This window comes from Acinonyx jubatus, chromosome C2 (assembly GCF_027475565.1).
Source record: "Acinonyx jubatus isolate Ajub_Pintada_27869175 chromosome C2, VMU_Ajub_asm_v1.0, whole genome shotgun sequence".
Taxonomy (NCBI): domain Eukaryota; kingdom Metazoa; phylum Chordata; class Mammalia; order Carnivora; family Felidae; genus Acinonyx; species Acinonyx jubatus.
Genome location: NC_069384.1, coordinates 68003482 through 68025507, shown reverse-complemented (window position 1 = coordinate 68025507; position 22026 = coordinate 68003482). Strand labels below are relative to the sequence as shown.

Sequence of the window (22026 nt, the reverse complement as noted above, 5' to 3'; positions counted from 1 at the left end):
AGGGGAGGCCAGAGCGCCTGGGTGGCTCAGTAGGTTAAGTGTCCTGATTTCAGCTCAGGTCACTATCTCACGGTTCATTCCTGAGATCAAGCCTGCACTGGGCTCCACGCTGACAACCCAGAGCCTGCCTGGGATTCTCTCTCTCTCTCTCTCTCTCTCTCTCTCAAAATAAACTTAAAAAACAAAACAAAACAAAAAAACAAAGAGGGGAGTCCAGTAATGTAGACCAGTGCTTTGTAAACAATAATATGCATGAATCACCTAGGCCTCTCCTTAGATTGCAGGTTCTGGTTCAGAAGGTCTGGGAGACCTACAAACCACATTTCTAACAGGTTCCAGGTCACCAGTGGTACTGATCCAAGGACCACACTTATGAGTAGCAATCTCTGGAACACACTTTGGCGGGACCTTAGTGATTGAGTCTCTAAAAGCCCGGGCTGCCGATAGTCACCGGCCGCAGAGGCAGCCCCCGATCTCATGTAGCAACACGCAGTAATGGGATGGTCCCTCTGAAGATGCAGATACACATGCATTCATTTTGAAAATAATATTTTTCATTGTTGAAGCAAACAGAAATGTTTATGTTTTCATAGAAAACTGGAGGAAGGCCTAAGAATGCTTTTTTAGACCCCAGTATGATAAATGGCCCTAGGTTATTCTGCACAGCCAGGGTTAGTTAGTAGCCACCATTACAAAAGCTTTAGCAGAAGTGGAGTGATCTTGTGTGTGTGCCCTGTGGCTTTTCCACATGCTCGGGAGTTTTAGTCTCACTGTGGTGTGTCAGGATAGCCTCCCTCAGTTAAACTTGTGTCATGGACTCCGTACCCCAGAGAGTCAGCTTCTTCCTGGCCCAGGGTCACCCCAGCACCACCACCACCACCTCCTCCCCCAGAGCCACGGAGAAGAAACTCCCTGGCCAGTAGTGCATGTACCTGTGTCTTCCTACCCCAGCCTCACTCCAGGAGTAAGGGAGCAATGAGTAACAAAAACTACATCCAATCTGTACTCCTAGCTCCCTTGGTAAATAAGAAACATCAGGCCAGTGGGCCCAGTCGCCTCTTCTGGGGCTGCCCCAGGCTGCACGGTGCTCACACTGGATGTCTGGCCCCGGGGGAGACACCTGGCACTTGAGAAACAATCTTCAGTCAGTTTATTATGTCCAGATCTAGTTGTCTCATATCCTGGCTCAGTCCCTGGGTCCCTCTGCAGCCATCAAGATTTGCATAACTGTCTCCAACGGTTTTCTCACTGCTGCACATTGGAATCATCTGCTCCCACAGATTTTCACCTGGGCTCCTGTCTGATCCTCAGAACAAACCTGGGAGTGAATTGGGGCAGGGATTTGATCTTTGTTTGGCTCGGAGGTGACCGGGGCCAAGGAAGTACATGTGACCGCCTATTTCCCATGGTCCTGGAGGGTGACCAGCCTTCCCAGTTCCCCCAGTGCCTTCCCAGTTCCTGATGAATTGCCCAGGATATAGGGCTCTTAGTGCTAAAGTAAGGATAGTCCAGGAAATTAGGAGAGTTGGTCCAACTAGTCAGGGACGAGGCAGGGCCTGGACTGCCCTTTAATTTTCACAGTGAACACACCTGTGTAACCTGTACCCAGATGAAGAACCCCCACACTAGTCCGGCCCCTGCAGCCCTCCCCGTGCCCCTCCCAGTCACTATCCCTCAGAGGTAACCATCATCATGTCTAACGTCACGTGCTAGTTTTGCCTGTTTTTGAACTTTACGTAAACAAAATCATACAGTGAGCCATATCTGGCTTCCTTTGCTCAACATTGTTTGTGAGACCCATTCATTTTATTGTATGTAGCTGTAGATTGTTCATTCTCGGTGCTATGTAGTGTTCCACGGTAGGAACATCGTCCAGTTTATTTATCCATTTCACATTGATGGGTTTTTAATAGATGCCAGTTTGGGATATTTCAGGTATTCTGTTACATGTGTCTTAGTGAATGCATTTATGCATTTCTGTTGGATGTATAATCTAGAACTAGAATTATTGAGTCATAAGAGTACTTTATTTTAAAATGCAGGGGCACCTGGGTGGCTCAGTTGGTTAAGCGTCTGACTGCGGGTCAGGTCATGATCTCACGGTTTGTGAGTTCGAGTCCCACGTTGGGTTCTGTGCTGACAGCTCAGAGTCTGGAGCCTGCTTCTGATTCTGTGTCTCCCTCTCTCTCTGCCCCTCCCCCACTCATGCTCTGTCTCTGTCTCAGAAATAAATAAACATTAAAAAAAAAGTTAAAAAAAAAATAAAATAAAATGCAAATTATTTTAGGTGGAGAAACATAACAATTTGGATAATATGTTCTATTGCTTTACTAGATTACTTTTAAAGCTAAGACCAAGAAATAAGGGAGAGCTTTTTGAAATGGGGAGAACATAATTTTGCTGACTGGGGCACCATCCTAAGGGTGTTTGGGCAGCAGAGTGCAAGAAGAGGGGAGAGATGTGTGTGACAAGGAGGCAGGTGAGGGCCAGACCTGATGGACACAGGCCGACCCTGCAAAGCCTCCTGCAGCATCCTGGCTCCTGCTTACCCCGCTGTGGGCTGCCCTGCCCTCTGGGACTTTTCCTGTTGGCTCTCACAGTGGGGATTGAGGACTGGGAGCTCCTCTCCTGAGTGAGGGCTCTCAGCAGAGCACATGGCACCCAAAACAAAATGTGGAGCCAGCCAAATGGCTTTTTTCAGACCCTGCTTTGCAAAATTCTGGAGCTGTTGCTGGAAGTCCCCAGAAGAGGTTCTGTCCTCTGTCCCTCTCTTTGGAGCTTGGTTGTCTGTCTGATAGCCCTTGTCAGGGCCACCTTCTTCCACATTTGTACCAGAGGAACCCTTCCATCTCATTTCTGGGGCCAGTGAGAGAGGCCAGGGAGTTGTGGAAATAAGTGATAACTCATTTACTATTCAATGTATATTTGGTGAGCGCTCCCTGAGCCACGAGCTCTGTCCCTGTAGGTTTTTCTGACTTTGTTGGAGGAGCTCCTGAAACCCCTCAGGGATATCAAGGCAGATCCTGTTCTGGCACTGGATCCTGTTCTGGCCTCGTGGCCCGCCCCAGGTTTTCCAGGCGGAGTATAAATGCGGTGGCTGGGGTTATGGGCACCCCCTACCCTCGCATCCCTGATTCTGGAGGGAGATGGTAGATTCTCTGAATTTCCTGGAGATTCTTCTGGTGTTAGTAATGTCCATTTGGTTTCTGGCAGGAGGAGACAGGACAGGAGTGCTCTAGGCCACACTTCAACATGGAAGATATTCTAAGCTTTGCCTCCTTTTCTAAGACCTCCTTTCCTTTCTTGCTTTTCTCTCCCCTATTTTCTGAGCATTTAGCATTCCCTTACTGCCTGTGGGGACACCAGAAACCTTCTGTGTGCCCTTCTCTCACCCCTACTCCAGAATTCCTTCTCTCCCTCTCCTGCTTCAAGCCAAGGTAGAGGGCAGTTACTCCTCTGCTTTCTTCCTACCGTCTTCTTATTGGGCTCAGCGACAGATTTCCTATTTCAGCTCATTTGTTGAGCACCTACTGTGGCCCAGAGAGCTGGGGCCATCCCCAACCAAAATCTAACTTCTGGGGACATGAGCCCAGTGAGCGAGGGAGAAGACCCAGTGCCCAAGCATCAGGTACATATTCAGACTTGGGGTTTGGTGCAGGGTTCTTCAGAGGGAACAGACAGCCCCACTAAAAGCTGCCCCTGCCCTCCCAGACATGCTCTCTGATTCCAGCTTCTGCATCCTCCAGGTGCCCTGAGCCCACGCCAGTCCCAGCCACCACTGCAGGTTTTTCTCTCCAGAGACATGGGCTGTGGTTAGTGTGACTAACCCAGGGTGTCTACTTTCTAGGCCACTGCACAAAAGGATACCCAGTTCTTCCTCTGGGACCTGCCCAGCCCTCTCGAATCTTCCCACTGCACCAGGGAATGAGTATCTGAAGGCTAAAATGGGACAAAAGACTAACACCTTCCTAAGCACTCAGTAGTTCTGCTGGCAGATGTGTGGTCTGTTTCAGTGGGCCATTCGTGCAGTGGGGTCACCTGCTGCTTGAAAAACACCATGAAGAAAGTATAGTGCAAGAGGCATTTCTGCACCTTTCTCCGTTCTGATGTTCTGCCCTGCAAGCAGAACAGTCGTGGGCATCAGATTCAGTGGGTGAAGTTTTGCTTCAGTGAGAGAGTAAGAATTAAATGAGAACACCCTGCAGTCATGACCTTTGTGACCTCTCAGCGACCATTAAAAATGAATGTGAAGACTGTGCACACACTTGTGAACAGCAATGTCAAGTGACAAAAAAAGTGGAGCATCTAAAAACTTGCCCACTCTGACTATAGTTTTGTAAAAACTAGATAAATCCATTGGTTATGTTGGGGAGGAAGAAAAAACTTCCCTCCACCTTTTTAGGTTCTTTTCTTGGAGGCCTGCAAATCAAACTGACAAGAGACAGATTAACAAGAGGGGGAAAAAAAGATGCATAGGAGTTCACAAGGAAATGTGATTCAAGAGGTGTTTAGATTTGGGGGCTTACATACTATTTTAACAAAGAGCAAGCGATTATTGTTGTTATTAGACAAAGGAAAGGGGTTTGGGGCTTCTGGAGGGGTAAGTTGTGAGAAGGTGACTAGGAAATGTGTAGTAAATAAAGGTTGTTTTGCAAGGTCTGTTAAGATGAGTCTGTTTCTGGTAAAGGAGAGAACATATTTACAAATGGAAATTTATGTCACTTTTTTTTTAATGTTTATTTATGTTGAGAGAGAGAATGAGTGAAGGAGGGGCAGAGAGAGAGGGGACACAGAATCTGAAACAGGCTTGACCTGGGGCTCTAACTCACAGACTGCAAGATCATGACCTGAGCTGAAATCAGACACTTAACTGACTGAGCCACTCAGGTGCCCTGGAAATTCTGTCACCTTAATAAAAAAGAAATCATTGTCCTGCTTTTAGACAGAAAGAGAAGGCAAAGAGCTAATGCCTTCAGCTCAAAACAATCTTTATGCCAAAGTGGCATATTTTGGAGTGGCATACTCTGATCCCCTTCAGTTAACAAATGAGATAAAACTAGGAAGAGAGGTGGATAGTTGTATTTTGAATGCTAATGTTATTATGTTTGTTGACTGGGTTGATCAACCCAACCATACATGATCCTTATGCAAATTCTAGTAATAAATAAAAAGTCCAAAAAAAATTTTTTAAGATCCTGCCAAATTCTACCACCAAGAAACATGACTGAAATTCCAACACTCTCTTTGTCATCATGCTCTGCGTATATTGCAAGTTTTATTTTAGAGACATACTCTTTAACAGGAGGAATTCTGTGGGAGCTCTGCCGGCAAGGAGCCAGCCAGGGCTGGGGGTATTTCAGACGGATGGGCTGCCAGGAAGGAGGAGCAAGGAGGCTCTCCCCAGCTGTGAACTTTACAGAGATTAAGCCCTATCTTTGCAGGATTGCAGTCCCTAATTAGGAAAGGAAGTTTACAGAAGGGGACGTGTCAGCATTCCACAGCAGGATTGTCTGCCCTTCTTGTAGTGGTTGGAATGCTGCAGGACTTTACCCCTCTTCATTTCAAACGGAAAGGGGAAAGACCGGAGGAGGCAGATGCTGACAAGCAAGGGTCAGGCTGCTTCTCCATGGGACTAGCTGAAGTCACACAGGATCAGGATCACAGAGATGGGGACCGCTGGGAGCTCCTAGGAATTCTAGCCCAGTACCCTTGGTGTAAAAAGGGGAAACTGAGGCCCAGAGATGGGGGAGGGAGTAGCATATAACCCCGCAGACTCGGGAGTGGTACACTCCCACCCTTTCTTCATTGTCATGCAATCGAGAATAATTAGCCCCGTGCCTTCTTCAAGCAGAACAGAAATAAGACATTTTAATGCCATCTGCAAAACTGTTATTCTAAAACACCAATATATTGACCAGGGCAAGATCACTCACATTGCAAAAGTTTTCTTTTTTTTTTTTTTTTTTTTTTTTTTACAAAAGGTCTCACCAGAAGGTTCCCCCCATGGCAAGCTTGCCTCACAATATTTCAGCGGGTTTTGTTTTATAAAACTTGGTTTTCAGGTGCTATTACATTTCATAAGCTGAGGCCTTATGAATGTAGAGACAGTTCCAGAAGGGTTTGTGTTATTGTTTATGACGATGGATTCATATGGATTTGGGAGGCAGGGATATTAGTGAAGCCTTAGTTCGGAACACTGATGGCATGAGGGCCCTGGATCTATCTCATGGGACTCAGGTGGGGTCAGGGCAGGACCAGCTACATAATTTGTGGGGCTCAGTGCAAAATAAAAAGGTGAAATGACTTGTTCAAATATTACTAGAAGTTTCCGTATGACAGCAGAGTATTAAACCAACAGTGGGGCCTTCTAAGGGTGGGGCTCTGTGCATCCGCATAGGCCTGACTCCCATGCGGCCAGCCCCAGGTCAGGGCGAATGGCAGGGGGATGGCTGGAATGAAGAGGAGGTACACAGGAGTAAGAGGTGAGGCCAGTAAGCTGTAAATCTGTTCTCCTTGGCTTTGAGGTACTTTGTCTTACACATTTTATTTGGCTTACACTATTGGTAAATGTGTCACTCCCAAGGTCACAGATTAGTGAGCCCATGCGGGTGAACTGTACACAGAAGAAGCATGCAATATCCACAGTCACAGACAGAGCCCCTTCCTATGGACCAGGCCTTGTGCCAGAGCTGTAAACTATGGTTTACTTCACTGTCACAGGGGTCTTTATATAAAGGAGCAGTGAAGATTTAGGCTCTAGATGCCTGGGTTCAGAGCTCACTGACTGAATCCTTGGGCAAGTTACCTAACCCCAATCAATGCCCATTTCCTCATCTGTTAAAGTAAGGAGTTACCTGTGTTATAGGGTGGTGTTAAGATTGAATGAGTTCAGGGCGCCTGGGTGGCTCAGTTGGTTGAGTGTCCAGCTCTTGATTTTAGCTCAGATCATGATCTCACAGTCATGGGATCAAGCCCCATGTCATGCTCTGTGCTGAGGGTGAATCCTGCTTGGGATTGTCTCTCTCTCTCTCCCTCTGCCCCTCCCCTCCGCTCATGCTTGCTCACTTTCTCTCTCTCTCTCAAATGAAAAAAAAAAAGATAAAAAAAATGGAATGAGTTCATCTATTTTAAGTTGTTTTCCTAGTGCCTGGCACATAGTAAATGTTTGGTTAATGTTTGCTGCCATGATGATGTTGATGGAGGAGGAGACAGAGGAAGACGAGAAGGAGAATTGGTACAAGTGGTGACTGCTGTATAGTTAAGTAGTAGGTTCTCCATCATACAGAGGAGGAAAATGTCCAAGGTCACCCACAAATGAAAACACTGTGCTCTTTCCTCAGCTTTGGTATCTCTTAATGCAAGCTTTCTGGTTTGGCCTAAGTGCCTCAGGCTTACTGGTGTAGACAGATCACCAAACCCATGTGGCTGATTCAAAGTCTACTGTTTGTCCGAGCTTGCCAAGTGTCCTGAGTGTGCTGGGCCCTCTCATTGGTGCTGACGGGTATGAAGATGAGAGGTAGAAGGGGGCAGGGACAGCAGGTGCAGTGGTGAGTGCTGTACCATGTGACCAGTCCCTGACTGGTGGGGCCACAGCACGGAGATAAAGGGAGCCGTGGAGAAGGTTCTGGGCCTTGGGGGAAAACAGAGGACAGGGGGAGGGGCCCTGCTCTGTACTGTGGAAGCTGTAAACTGAAGTAAATTCATTCCCCTCAGCCTCACAGGCAGGTGGTGACAAGAGGCAGGTGACACCCCAGAAGTACAGTGAGCACTGAGAAGAGGCTGGGCCACAGAAGCCTGTGAGCTACACCCTCTCTCCTTTCCTCAGGTGGGAGGAGAGGCAGGCACAGGAATATTAGGGGTACAGGGCTTTGAGGGCCCTCACCTTTGACCTCAATACTCACTTGGGGGGATCGTCCCACCCTGCCTTTCCTGCCATCAGCCACTCCCCATTCACCTGTTGTCCTGCTTTTATCTTCCAGGGTTAGTGGACTTTCCCCCTTCATGGGTGACAACGATAATGAAACCCTAGCCAACGTGACCTCAGCCACCTGGGATTTCGACGATGAAGCGTTCGATGAGATCTCTGATGATGCCAAAGATTTTATCAGCAATTTGCTGAAGAAAGATATGAAGTAATGAGTTGAGATTTCCATCTTTACAGCTTCCCCACTCCCTGGACTGGTGTCCAGAAGCAGGGACCTCCTTTGCCTGTCGTGGGCCCCTTCCCACTGAGGAGTGGAGGGCGGGCACTGCAAGAACGGGGGAGGTGAAGGGGGTCTTCCTAGGTCCCCCAGCTCCCTGGTTCCAGACACTCCACTGGTCTTTAGAAGCACAGAAACCCCACTTGAAAAGCAACACTTCATGGATGCTGCAGGGAGAGGGGCAGCTTGTGTGTGTGAATATTGACAACCTCTATTTTCTTGTGTGCTGTGGCCGGGGATGCCATGCTGAAACCTCAGCCCCTCTTCAGGGGTGACTCTGCAAGTACCCTATTGTGGACCTAATCATGCCCCCAGGCTATTCTGGCTTGATGTCTTTTCCATATCTAAATTACTTAACAACTGACGGCCTGAACGTGGTACCTTCTCCCGCTGGCCAGAGTGAGGCCATGATTTCAGACCTCTGGCTCAGCTCTGTCCCAGCCTGCGCCCTTTCCCCCATTCACCGCGCAGACTGTGCAGTTCCCCACCTCCACCTTGGGGGCTGCTGGGAGCTGCCGTTGTGGTTGTTGGAGGAACACATAAAACAGTTGCATAAGGTGCTCGGTAAGTGTCCCCATGAGAGAAGAGTGCAGCTGGGAGGCTAGAGCGGAATCCATAGGTGAGCACTCTCCCCTCGAGGGAACCTGCGGGATTACAGCAGGTAGGCTGGAGGCTGTGCCAGTGTGGGGAAAGCTGGCCTGCCTGGGGGAAGGGAGCCGCAGGCTGTCAGGTGGGAGTAACTGGCCTGTTGGGTGCCTGGCCCATTGTAAACTGGTGACCAGATGAGGCAGGGTGTGGCTCCAGCCCCCGCCCCCGCCCCCCCCCCCCCAACCCAAGCAGCATTTGGCACCAGGGAGCAGTTCTACACTTTGCCCTAGAAGAAGGGTGGTGTTGAAATAGGTCAGACACCAGAGGGGGAGGGCTGCCCAACTCCACAGGTAGGTGACTGCATTCGCCAGGTAACTTTATGGTGCAGGCTCTGCCCTGTCTGCCTGGCCCACAGACCCCTGGAGGCTACCAGTTATCTTGTTCCCCTCTGGGAGAAACCCTGTTTGGGACCAAGAGCACAGTTGCTAAAAAAAGAGTGTTGGAAGGTCTCTCAGATGGCTCTGATTTTCTCGATACGTGTCCACCTCTCAGTCCTTTGTAACCACCTCAGGCCAAACTCCTCCAGAGGCTACATCCACACTCCTTCAGTGAGGCTGTCTTAGTGTTTTGCTCTCACAGCCTTTGTTAGAAATAGACATTACTCAGGTAGAATCTGGATGTTGTGGGGACCTAGGTTCCCTTCTAGTGTGAGCAATCCTTGCTCCCAAGATGCTTTGCAGAGATGCAGACCTCCTTCCTAATAACTCTGGTCCAGGATGGTTTTTGTCCACCAAGCTTCATTCACTGAAGATTTGGTAAATGGGGCAATATGGATATATCTGTTTTCTCATCTGACGTTGAATTAATTCAGTAATGAGCTGTACTAGACCCTCTGTGCTCATAAAATGGATTCACCAAAGAACTGATTTCAAATGTCAAGATACTCGATTCTTATAAACTCTTGAACTTAGCATCTCTTTAACCAGAAATCTCCACCTCTTAGCACTTTGAAAAATATTCATCTAATATAAAATTAATGATGTAAGTTGTAGAAAATTTGAATATAGGAAAATTAAAATAATCCATGATCCTTTTATCTAAAGATCACTACATTTTGTTATACTTAGCAAATTTACTCATACTCGTTTTTCTTTTTAAAAAATTTTTTTTAACATTTATTTATTTTTGAGACAGAGAGAGACAGAGCATGAACGGGGGAGGGTCAGAGAGAGGGAGACACAGAATCTGAAACAGGCTCCAGGCTCTGAGCTGTCAGCACAGAGCCTGACGCGGGGCTCGAACTCACAGACCGTGAGATCATGACCTGAGCCGAAGTCGGCTGCTTAACTGACTGAGCCACCCAGGTGCCCCTCATACTCGTTTTTCTATGTGTGTTAGCATCTGGTTCTTTGGGCTTTATTAGTCCTATTATAACTAAGGTGATGGCCCTGAATTATTTCTAGATTCCCAGAGCTTTCAGAGAGATTAAATGAGTTTGAGTACAGTTTGTAAGGTTGTCATAATGCATAGATTGTATGCAGGACATACTTCTGAGTTTTAACAAGAAAAATCTGATACTCAACCACATCACAAGACATGAAAACTCAGTGATTCTCAGAGATTTAGGCTTCATGTTTTACCTTCCTTTCCACCAGATAGGGAGGCTAAAGGATTAGGCCTCCACAGCCCCTTCCCCACGTGACCAGTAGAATGACCCCATCCTAGAATATCTGCCCTCCAGCACTTAGATGACTTCTTTTTTTTTTTTTTAATTTTTTAACGTTTATTTATTATTGAGAAACAAAGCATGAGCAGGGGAGGGGCAGAGAGAGGAGGAGACACAGAATGGGAAGCAGGCTCCAGGCTCTGAGCTGTCAGCACAGACCCTGATGCAGGGCTCTAACTCCCAAACTGTGAAATCATGACCTGAACCCAAGTCAGGCGCTTAACCGACTGAGCCACCCAGGTGCCCCGAGCACTTACACTTCTTAGACCCAAGGGCAGGTCATGAGACTCCACCTGCTTACTTGGTGGTTAGGCCTTAACACTAACCTATTCTGATCTAGTCAGTGTAACCCAGACCAAGAGAGGAAAAATGCCAGGAGCACAGTAACCCTGATCATGGTGGATGGACCGAGGACAGGTGACCTCCCATTTCTGATCTAACCAGCAGTCTCTGAGGTCCCCTCCTGTTCAGAAATCCTCTGATCTCTGCCTCCATCAGAAACCGCCTGAACTGCACCGAGTGCCTTCAGCATCCGTGGCTAATGAAAGACACCAAGAACATGGAGGCCAAGAAACTCTCAAAGGACCGGATGAAGAAGTACATGGCAAGGAGGAAATGGCAGGTAATGAGGGAGTCACTGTGGACTTGGATGTTGCCCTTTACATTTGCTTTATTCAAGCTACCCTCAATCCAACAGTGTTTACATCTAAAAATAGTCTGGGACCAAGAGTGACATTTCATGTCTTCGTGGCTAGGGATGAGCAATGTCATCTTTAAGACTTTTTGGCAACCCTGGAGAATGTGATCTCCTTAAAGGTAGTGGGATAGGCTTATATTTCTTTATAGTGAAGGAGGAAGGCACATGATCTACAAAGAGAGATACGGTCCCCACCCTTCTCCATAGGGAGATTGTATGTTACTATGTGTCCTTGGGCGAGTGACAACCTTACTGTGCCTTCATTTTCTCACCTGTAAAGTGGGGAATAATAGTGGCACCAACGTCACACAGCATTATTTTGGGAAATATGGGAGATAATCTTCATCTGGCTTTGAGCACTTTGCATGGCACATAGTAAGTGTTCAAAAATAACACCAGTAGCTAATATTATGGCTGGCTGGCCATATGTCAGGGAACATTCAAAGCACTTTCTATGCAGTGAGTCTTTTAATCCTAGGAGGCAGGTACTATTATTATCCCCACTTTTCAGACAAACTGAGGCAGAGAACAGTTGGGAATGTTACTGAAGATCATGTAGCCAGTAAATGGAAAAGGATTCAAACCCAGAGTCTGGTTCCAAAGTACAGTCTTAACAATGATGTAAAATTGCCTCTGATTTTTAACAGATGCATGAAATTGTCATCCAAAACCATAGAGAATTTGTCATCAGCTGTTTTATTTTTATTATCGCTATTAGTATTACAGAATTCCTGGGCTACTGGAGGGTACATGGTTTCAGTACTCAAGGAATGTATAGTGTAGTAGGGTACTGAAGCAAATGGACATAAAAGGACACCGTGCACACCAAGAATCGTAAACGATCAGTATAGCCTACCATACCCATATATGTGAGTGTAGATGGGAGAATGGAGCCAGTCACACCAGAGGCTGGATGTGGTTGTGAGGAAATGCTGCCAGGGGCAGAACTTTGAAAGTGGTCATGGAAAATGGGCTGGAAGAAGAGAAGAGGGCATAACTGCACAGAGGAGAAAGCACAGAGGAACTCACCCTGACAGGAGCAGAGTCCTTTAGCTGGGCAGTCGGGGGAACTAGGGCATGTAAAACTTGTCTGTGTGGCAGAGAAAAAGGAGATCTCTGTTTTAGGGGCAACTGGGACGCTGGTAATTTACCATACGCGGTGACTAAATCCTCAAAAAGTACAACTTCACATGGAGGGTGAGAGGAGCAGAGGCAAAGGGGCAGCTTTTGGGCATGTGTGTTTAAGGGACCACTTCCCCTGAGTGGCTCGGCCAGGACTCCCCCAAGATGGGAGTCCATTGTTGGTTAGTCCCCAGTGAAGGTTTAGGTGGACCTCCTGGCTCCCTCAAGTGCCAGGCGAGTTGGAACACCTGTGCCGCTTACCTTACCCTCTAGTGTCATTTGAATCCAGTGAAATCAGAGTAACTGAGTTTCTTAAAAACAAAAAGGGGTCCACAAAACCTAAGTTGGCTTTATTAATGATCCAATGGCTAACAGATCTCAAAGAAATAGTGGTACTTCTGGCATGGATAGGGTGGCTGGTGTGGGGGTGGGGCTGTCCTCAGTGCAGTGAGTCTCTTTGGGGTTTGCTTGAATGATGAACCAAAGCCAGAGGGGGGCTAAACGCAGGGGACAGGAGCAGAGAAAAGGAAATGGGAGAGGAAATAAATGAAATTTTTTAATCTAATGGGTCAGGGAACAATAAATTGTGCTGATATTTTAAATTGCTTAAATTTTTTTCTTGTTGTTAACAGTGCTGTTGGCCATAAGGTTTTCTGGAAGTGAGAAGGGAAAGAAAAGGATAGAATTCAGAGGAGAAACCTTAATTTCCTATCTTTTTGTTTTTAATGTTTATTCTTTTTTGGGAGAGACAGCACGAGTAGGGGAGGGGCAGAGAGAGAGGGGGACAGAGGATCTGAAGCAGGCTCTGCACTGACTGCAGACAGTCTTATGCAGGGCTCAAACTCACTGTGAGATCATGACCTGAGCCAAAGTCGGATGCTCAACTGACTGAGCCACCCAGGCACCCCTGATTTCATATCTTAACATAGGTAGCAGCATTTGGAAATGGTTTTTCCACAAAAATAGTGGTTAGGTTTCACAAAATTACACACAAAAGTAGTCCATAAAATCCCACGTGGTACATGATGTCCCTGAAGTGTAATTTCACTGATAATGGTTCAGCAGCATCTGACCATCCACATTTTTTACCCCAGATATCAGGACCTTAGCACACCTGGACCGGGGGGTTCCCTCTCAGAGCAGCTGAGGTTCTGTGTGGTCGGGAGCAGAGTGCCATGGAATAAAATGGGGTAGACTGTGGTGGAGGGAGAGGGCCAGGCGAGATACGGGTGGCCCAGAGATCTCTACAGTTGCACAAGAGAAGGTTCCTTGCTATCATCCTGATGTGGTTTCCATAAAAGGCCCAGGAGGAAGGAACTAACATGAGAGCAAATCCCTACAAGTGGGGCAACATCTAGATGACTAATCATATTATTGATCTTAGAATGAAGTTATTCTGAAAGAGGGTATGTTTTTTATTTGTATGAAAAGAATTTTCAAAAGATGTGATGAGCAGTAGCACCGAGGGTGAGTTGAGCAGGATAACAGGGCTTCTGCTTGTAAAACTGGAAGCTGGAGGGGGATGGGCTAAAAGGGTAAGGGGCATTAAGGAATCTACTCTTGAAATCATTGTTGCACTGTATGCTAACTAACTTGGATGTAAATTTAAAAATAATTAAAAAAAAAAAAAAAACCAACCTGGAAGCTAAGGACTAGGAAGTAGAGGCCTGTGGGCAGCCATCTTTATTTTCTGAGAACCACAAAGACTTCTGCAGTATGGACCGCAGGGCCATAGAGAAGAAAGCTTTTGACTCAGGATAGCAGAGAGTACTCTTGGCCATCACATTTGGATATTATGCACTTCTCAGAGAAAGCTGGAGTCTTGGAGCTGGTGGCATATATGTACGGTCTAGGATGGTTGGCTGGCTCCAGGGTGACCAACTTGCTCCAGTGTGCCAAGGTCTGTCTTGGCTTTAACCCTGAAAGACTCTCATTCTGGGAAACCCCTCAGTCCTGGGCAAACCAGGCCAGTTAGTCACCCTGGCTGGCTTTTCCAGGGGAGGGAGTCTGAGTGGCATTAGGGAGGCCAGTACAGACACCGCCCGCCTGGAGCACAGGAACCCAGCCTTGGCAATGGCCTTCAGACAAGAAAAAGACTTCCTCCAAACAAGGATGGAACTTGGAGAACTGAAACTTTCTTTCTTGGTATTCTAAAAATTTCCAGAAGTCTTAATAAAGCAGCAACCAATTTTCAGCTCAGAGTCATGAAACTTAAAGACTAGAACATATAGATATATATTTCTTTTCTAGCTCTGACAAGCTCCCTACTGATTTTTTTCATAAATTAGTTCCCAAAGATTGAATTCTGATGGAGATTATTTTTAAGATTTTCGTTACTGAGCACTTCTTACTTTTGTCCTTGTCTTAGAAATTATATGCTGTATCACTCCATCTGATGGAAAATTTCCTCCTATGTATAGCCTATTTGTTAATGTGTATATGATCCCTTCTCTGAAATATTCTCTTTTATCTGCCTTGTTCTGGTAACGTCATATTAGTCATTTTGTTAGTGGAAGAGGAAAGACTTCCTTATTCCACACCTAAAGACAGTCTTGATCAGTCACAATCTGGGCATTTGGAATTAGGGAGCCCGTGGGCTACACAGTCACATGTATGAATCCTAGTCTTTCTGCAAAAGACTAGAGCTATAGGGAGATTTGAATCTTCTGGTCCAAGAACATGAGATGCACAGAGGGGAACTGATTTGCCCAGAGTCACACAGTAACATACCTTTGTTGAGAATGAACCCTCTCATTTGACAGACTCCTGGCCCAGGCAAACCAATCTGTGTTGGATAAAGGGAATCAAGAGCCAGAAGGGCTGGGTCTGAGAGTTTGGCTGACCAGGAAATAGTCTGGTCTGACGTCAGCTCCATAGGGAGGGCTGCCATGGCTGGCACCTCCTCTTACCCATTCCTGAGGTCAGGATAAGCTCCCAGGGGAAGAGCTGGGTCTCTCCAGCTAGCACAACAAACAGGTCAGTGATGTCACCAGTGACCTCCTCTCCCAGAAGAGCAGAAAAGACTGCCAAGTGGGCTCAGTCTGCAGGTATTTTGCCTGCAAGGCCACAGTGCCTGTGCACACAGTTAAGTTGGTCATTTGTCATCTCTCACCTTCTTCCCCCACCCACTGTATCACCTCCACTTGGGGCTTTCTGTGCTCTGTTCAGAGTGACCCAGCTTCACATGACAGAGGGCCATAAACATTACCACACTGCAGTGATGTATGTGTGCAAGAGGGTGGATGGCCAGAGGGCAGAGCAGGATTGAATGTCCAAAGTGCATGAAAATAGTCTGCAATAAGGATGGCATGTGACAAACAGAAAAGTGGCTGTGGTCATAGCAGATCTCCATTTAAATCTCACACACACACACACACACACACACACACACACACACCATTACGAGTCCCTAGTGCCCTGTAATCCTTTACTTTCAAAATAATCTTTTTTTCTGGAGATATACTGGCTTTCCTGATAGTCGAAAATTGTGAGGCTTTACTGAAATACTTGAGCGCATGAAGTTAGTTCAGGAGGAGATGGCTTTGCAGGGACAGTTTACAGTCCAGTAGATTAGTGCTAGCCACTGGCCTATGTACAGGCTGTTTCTTTTCTCTCTGAGCAGCCAGCCTGTGGTAACGTCTGCACTCTGGACATACAGTACCCGGGTGCCTAAAAAGATGTTTTGGGTGTAGGGGTGGAAAGAGTTGCTTGTGCCTTAGTTTCTCACCTCGTCTTTCCACTGACCTTAGAAAAGGGGCAAGACACTTCGCTTGAAGGTGAGAAACATAGACACGATTGTGTATTATTGGGGATTTCCTGATCTAAATCCTGTGCTTAGTAGAATTTTCATAATACAAAGAAAATTTTCATCTCAAGTTCTGGCATCCTTTTCAGCAGAAATTCTCTCTTCTTCCAAGGTTCCTCATCTGAGAAAAGCAAAGCGCCGCTGCTTTTCATTTCTTCGGGCGTTTCTTTTTGATGGCTGGGTGTACATCAGGGAAGAGCACCCCTCCAGAACTTCACTGTGCATTCACAGACTTGTGCTGGGGCCAGCCAGAGTGTTTCTGGAAATCTCTTAAGTATCTGAATCATAAACAGAACTAATGAGACCTTGGAGATCATCTTGTCCAACACCCTTCTTATACAGAGAAGGAAACTGGAGCCCAGAGAGGTTAAGCGACTTGCCCAAGGTCAATGGAATGCTTTTTTTTTTCCCTTTGCATCAGGACCTGTGGGATCCGTAGTAACTTTCTCTGGACCAATTAAAATCCTATTGCTAGTATTGTTTTACGAGAAACAGCCCCACTGGGCCTCGTCAGCAATAAGTCTTTGGAGCTGTCTCAGCCTGCAGTTGCTTTATATAAACTATCCCTTTTATGGGAGTTGAAGCACAGTATGAAAAGGGTTTTTGTCTCATGTTGACCTTGTTTAGTCACATTAACGCACACATTGGTTCCAGGCCCCATTCCATTCTCCGAACATCTTCTGACACGCTGATAGTGCTGAGCAGAGCAAGGTTGGGCTCACTCCTCTGGCAGAACTTCGGCACTGGGGAGGTCCTCATTTCAAGGACAGCTGCACCTCTGGGGCTAGGCTCTTTTCCCCGAGCCCCACTGCCCAACGGGAACCAGGGACACCGCCTGAGTCCAACGCCAGTGTCTATTTTCCAGAAAACGGGCAATGCTGTGAGAGCCATTGGAAGACTGTCCTCTATGGCAATGATCTCAGGGCTCAGTGGCAGGAAATCCTCAACAGGATCACCAACCAGCCCGCTCAATGCAGAAAAATTAGAATCTGAAGGTAAGGAGCTCCAGGAAGATTTGCTCTAGTTGGCAAGAAAGGAAGGGTTGAGGGATGGAGGGACATTTTGAGGTTTTAAGGGGGGTTTGGGTTTTTTTGATAATATAAACTATAAGGATAAAATTCAGAACTACTTTTAGGTTGCCCTAAAATTACTAAGTCTGCTAGTTATTCTTTAATTGTTCAACGTTAAGTTTAGCTACTTTCAGAGGGAAAGTTATTGTCTCATAGGACCAGGTGACCTCCGCTGTTCTTTTCCCTATATTTTACATAAGAACTAGCGAAGACTTCATTAAAAGCTTCCTTTTCTCATTAGAAAAGTGCGATTTGTATACTGATAGGTAAACATAAAAATCACATATAGTAGTATCTTTTCAAAAAATATCCTTCCATATTCTTACTGCCTTTGTGTTTTTCTTTTTTTTAAAAAATGACCTTTAGTCCATATTCCTTTGGCACTTGCCACGATGCTGAAACATGCCATTTGAATGGGGTAGACTGCGCGTGACGGGGCTCCTCCTGGAGACCAGTAGGGCTAGTTAGCTGTTTGCACACCGCCTTTGAGATGCTGCCCCGACCATCTCCTCAGTGAAGGCTCTGGCCTCTTCCATGCTCCAGGTGCATGCAGGGTCTGGCCTTTACCTTCTTGAGGTGCCTCATTTGGCCAAAGACACCCCCCTAACTCCCGCTGCCTGGTGTTTTTGGCATCCAAAGGTGAGAAGCTAGGTCTAGATCCCTCTTGTGCATAAAAGCCGGGTAATTGGCGAGGCTGCTTGCTGGGCTGCTCTGATGCAGCTGGGGGCAGAGTCTGCAACACGTGGGCCTGGTCCCTCCTGATCCGCACTCCCCAGATGACCCAGAAATAGCCTGAAGGGAAGGGAGAGTGTATAGGAGCCCCTCCAAATCACAGCTTTTCCCTGGACCAATCCCAGATCCTGGTCCGTAGTCATACATTGTGAAGGCAGGGTGAGTGTGGAGAACAGAACTACTGGTAAATTGAAGGCATGTCTAGGACCCCCTTTCCAAGGAGCAGGTGAAGGGCCTGCTGCTATAGGAGGGAGGGCAAAGCAGGGACAGAGATCAGGACAGCTGGTGTGGTTTGTCCTTCTTCGATCCCTTCCACTGAATCCTGAGACAGCATGGAATGCAGCCAAAAATCCTTTTTAAAGATTATTTCCTTTTTCAGTGTGTCAGCATAAAGGAAGGAGGGAGTTCAAACATTTCCACAGTTTTGTCACAGTTCTCTCTTCTGCCAAAACCATGTGGCGGCAGGCCAACCTGTCCCCAGGAGAAAGGTGTACTTGACTCAGTCCCCTGAGCCACATTATTTGCTGAATTACAGCAACTTAAAAAAAAAATCAACTTTTTTAAACCAGGGAAGAGAACAGGAAATGAAGAACTGACCGTGTTTCCTTCCCTGTCTCCTAGAAGATGTGTCCCAAGCTTTCCTTGAGGCTGTTGCTGAGGAAAAGCCCCATGTAAAACCCTATTTCTCTAAGACCATCCGTGATTTAGAAGTTGTGGAGGGAAGCGCTGCTAGGTTTGACTGCAAGATTGAAGGTAAGTTGTAGTGGTTCTTCCCTTGACTTTGACCACACAAAAGTGTGGCGTGGTGGGTAGGTGGGCCCTGCTGTGTGCCCCAGGCAGAATGTCAGTTCTGGGCAGCCAGGACGCAAGCGAAGATAACTGGGTCAGGAGGAGTTGGTCCACTGCCCCCACTCTGCCTCCTGAAGGTTGGTGCCGTTCAGTGACTCACCTAGGGCACCTCTGATATTCTACGTATTCATATCAACCACTGATGTGAGTGGTTCATCACAGACCTATTTGGCTATGGAAGAGGCTTAATGAAATGAGCTTTGCAGGCTTCTGGGAAGCCTGTGAACTGCCCACAAGAAGCTTCAAAGGAAGGCTGGCATGAAGAGGATGTGGAGTCAGAGGCCCTTCTGCTCAGCTGTGGGCTGTGTGAACTTGGGTGGTGATTTAACTCTTCTGAGCCTCTGGCCCTTACCTGATGATGTCTAATGCCTGAGTCGTCCTGGGGATGCTGGGAGAGGACATAGGTGAAAGGGGGAAACCTTTTACGTCTGTTCAAGGTGTCATGGAGTCCAGGAAAAAGGTGTGGGATTGGCAAGTGCAGAGATTGAGCATGCAATGTGACTTCATTCACATTCAATGTGAGGGAAGCTGGGATCCAGACGCCTATGCCATCTTCCCCATGCTGCTCCGCCTGCCAAGAATAATGTGGCAGCAGAATTGAGTTGCCAGTGCTCAAGAGAACTTAAGGGATCTTAGCATAGCACCTGAGAAATTAGCAATGTTGGTGACACAAAGCATTTCAGTTTCCACAGACTGCAACATTCTAGAAAGATAAGGGCAAAAAAAGACAGGTTCTTTGCTTCCAGTTTGTGACTACTGCATGCCAACTCAAGTGGAGGGTTATCTCCCATTTCAGTCTGACCAAATAAAGCACAGAAGTTCATTAAGCAACTTTACTAAGGCTGCATAGCACAGGACAGCAGTCAGAACAAATCGTGCCTCCTACAGTTTAAAATTCTCCAGCAGTAGACTAGATAATGCCTTTTGGGTAAAGCAATCCAAAGTGAAGAATGAAAACAGTTTATTTCCTGCATCATTATATTCTCAAACTGCCTTATAAATGCAGTGCCTATCATAATCTTTCTCTGTTCTCATTCAATTAAAAAAAAAAAAAGGTGGATGTGTTGCCTTTGCTAGTGTGGAAGTGTGCAGATTGGGGGGCACTGCGAGAAACTCCGAATTCTCTCCATCACCACACTGTTTTTGGTCTTCTGAAGTTCTTTTTCCTTTTTTTCCTTTTTAAACATTATTACAACATAATGATTATCATCTTTGTACTTTTCTGTCTGGGATTATTCCTTCATATTTGCATAACTTCCACTGAAACACTGAGAAGGAATTAAAGCATATGGAGGCAGTTTTGATCAAAACGAAATTCTACTTGAAAAGAATGTTATAATTCTTAAATTCTTTTTTTTTTTTTTAAGTTTACTTTGAGAGAGAGAGAGAGTGAGCAGGGGAGGGGCAGAGAGAGAGAGGGAGAGAGAAAATCCCAAGCAGGCTCCGTGCTTTCAGCTTGGAGCCCAATGCGGGGCTCGAAATTATGTACCACAAGATCATGACCTAAGTCTAAACCAAGAGTCAGACGCTTAACCGACTCAGCCACCCAAGCGCCCCTAGAATTCTTAAGTTCTTATGTGTAATTTTTTTCCTGTAAAAGTATTTCTCCCAAATTTAAGAACAACTCAGATTGTATAAATATATATATACATACATATATATATGTGTGTGTATGTATATATATATATTTTTAAAGTTTATTTATTTTGAGAGAGAGAGAGCACAGGGGAGGGGTAGAGAGAGAGAGAGAGGGAGAAAGAGAATATCAAGCAGGCTTCTCACTGTCAGCACAGAGCTGGACATGGGGCTCAGTCTCATGAACTATGAGATCATGACCTGAGCTGAAATCAAGAGTTGAATGCTTAACTGACTGAGCCATCCAGGCACCCCTGTATATTTGTAAAGACCTATATGTGTGTGTGTATATATATCATATATAATACATAAATATGATGTGTGTATGTGTGTATATATATATATTTTTTTAATTTATTTATTTTTTATTTTTTTTTAACGTTTATTTATTTTTGAGACAGAGAGAGACAGAGCATGAACGGGGGAGGGGCAGAGAGAGAGGGAGACACAGAATCGGAAGCAGGCTCCAGGCTCCGAGCCATCAGCCCAGAGCCCGACACGGGGCTCGAACTCACGGATCGCGAGATCGTGACCTGAGCTGAAGTCGGACGCCCAACCGACTGAGCCACCCAGGCGCCCCTATATAATATTTTTAAATGCTGAACTTTGCATAAACATGACTAACATATAAAATGAGGCTAACCCATGTGGCCAATTTCCAGTTATCCATAAGTAGTTTATCTGTCTTTGGGTCAGACTAAAACAAATAATGGCTTTTCTTTTAAGCAATATTATCAGCTCCTCTAATTTATTATAGAGCTGTCATTAGCTTTGAGTTATAATTTACATACCATAAAATTTACCTATTTTATGTGTACAGTTAAATTATCTTCTGTTAGATTTGCAGAATTATGCAATCACACAACCAATTTTAGAATATTTCCATCATCTCCAAAGATCTCTCATGCCTATTTGCTCTTTTTTTTAATTTAAAAAATGTTTTTTAATATTTATTTATTTTTTAGAGAGGGAGAGGAAGCACGCCCAAACTAGCAGGGGAGGGGCAGAGGAGGGAGGCAGAGAATCCGAAGCAGGCTCTGCCCTATCAGCACAAAGCCCAAACTCATGAACCATGAGATCACAACCTAAGCCAAAGGTCGTGCTCAACCAACTGAGCCAGCCAGGCACCCCGAACTTAAACACATTTAAATAAAAAATAAGAGAACAGGGGCGCCTGGATGGCTCAGTCAGTTTAGTGTCTGACTTCGGCTCCAGTCATGATCTCATGGTTTGTGAGTTCGAGCCTCTCTGCTGTCAGCACAGAGCCTACTTCAGATCCTGTCTCCCTCTCTCTCTGCCCCTCCTCCACTCGTGCTTTCTCTCCTTCTTTCTCAAAACTAAGTAAACATTAAAAAAATTTATTTAACTATTATACAAGAAATTTTCTTTTCGTCCAAGGACCTATTTATTTAGCTCTAGGAGTGCAGTTGGAGTCAAGGCTGTGTTCCAGGTAGTACTCTAGATCTGTATAAAGGTGGGAGGCAGTACAAGCCCCACGTGGATGGTAAGTGACATGACTATATGACACCTTTTTTTGCGGGGTTTTGGATATCAGTATTTACAATATATGCCCATATCCAAATGTAAATCTCAAAACAGAT

At 46.0% G+C, this 22026-nt stretch overlaps 1 protein-coding gene across 9 annotated transcripts in view; it reads left to right on the top strand.

The window, feature by feature from the left end:
* Positions 1-22026, top strand: part of MYLK (myosin light chain kinase) — a 276342-nt gene that overhangs the window by 252208 nt on the left and 2108 nt on the right. For 7 of the 9 annotated variants that reach the window (XM_053220952.1, XM_027061019.2, XM_053220953.1 and 4 more), the window contains 4 exons: positions 7980-8132; positions 11014-11137; positions 17005-17134; positions 18563-18694. In XM_053220952.1, coding sequence (XP_053076927.1) covers positions 7980-8132; positions 11014-11137; positions 17005-17134; positions 18563-18694 — 539 coding nt within the window. Of the gene's footprint in view, positions 1-7979; positions 8133-11013; positions 11138-16733; positions 16851-17004; positions 17135-18562; positions 18695-22026 lie in introns of those variants that run through there. The other 2 variants (XM_027061017.2, XM_027061022.2) reach the window with 2 other exon arrangements.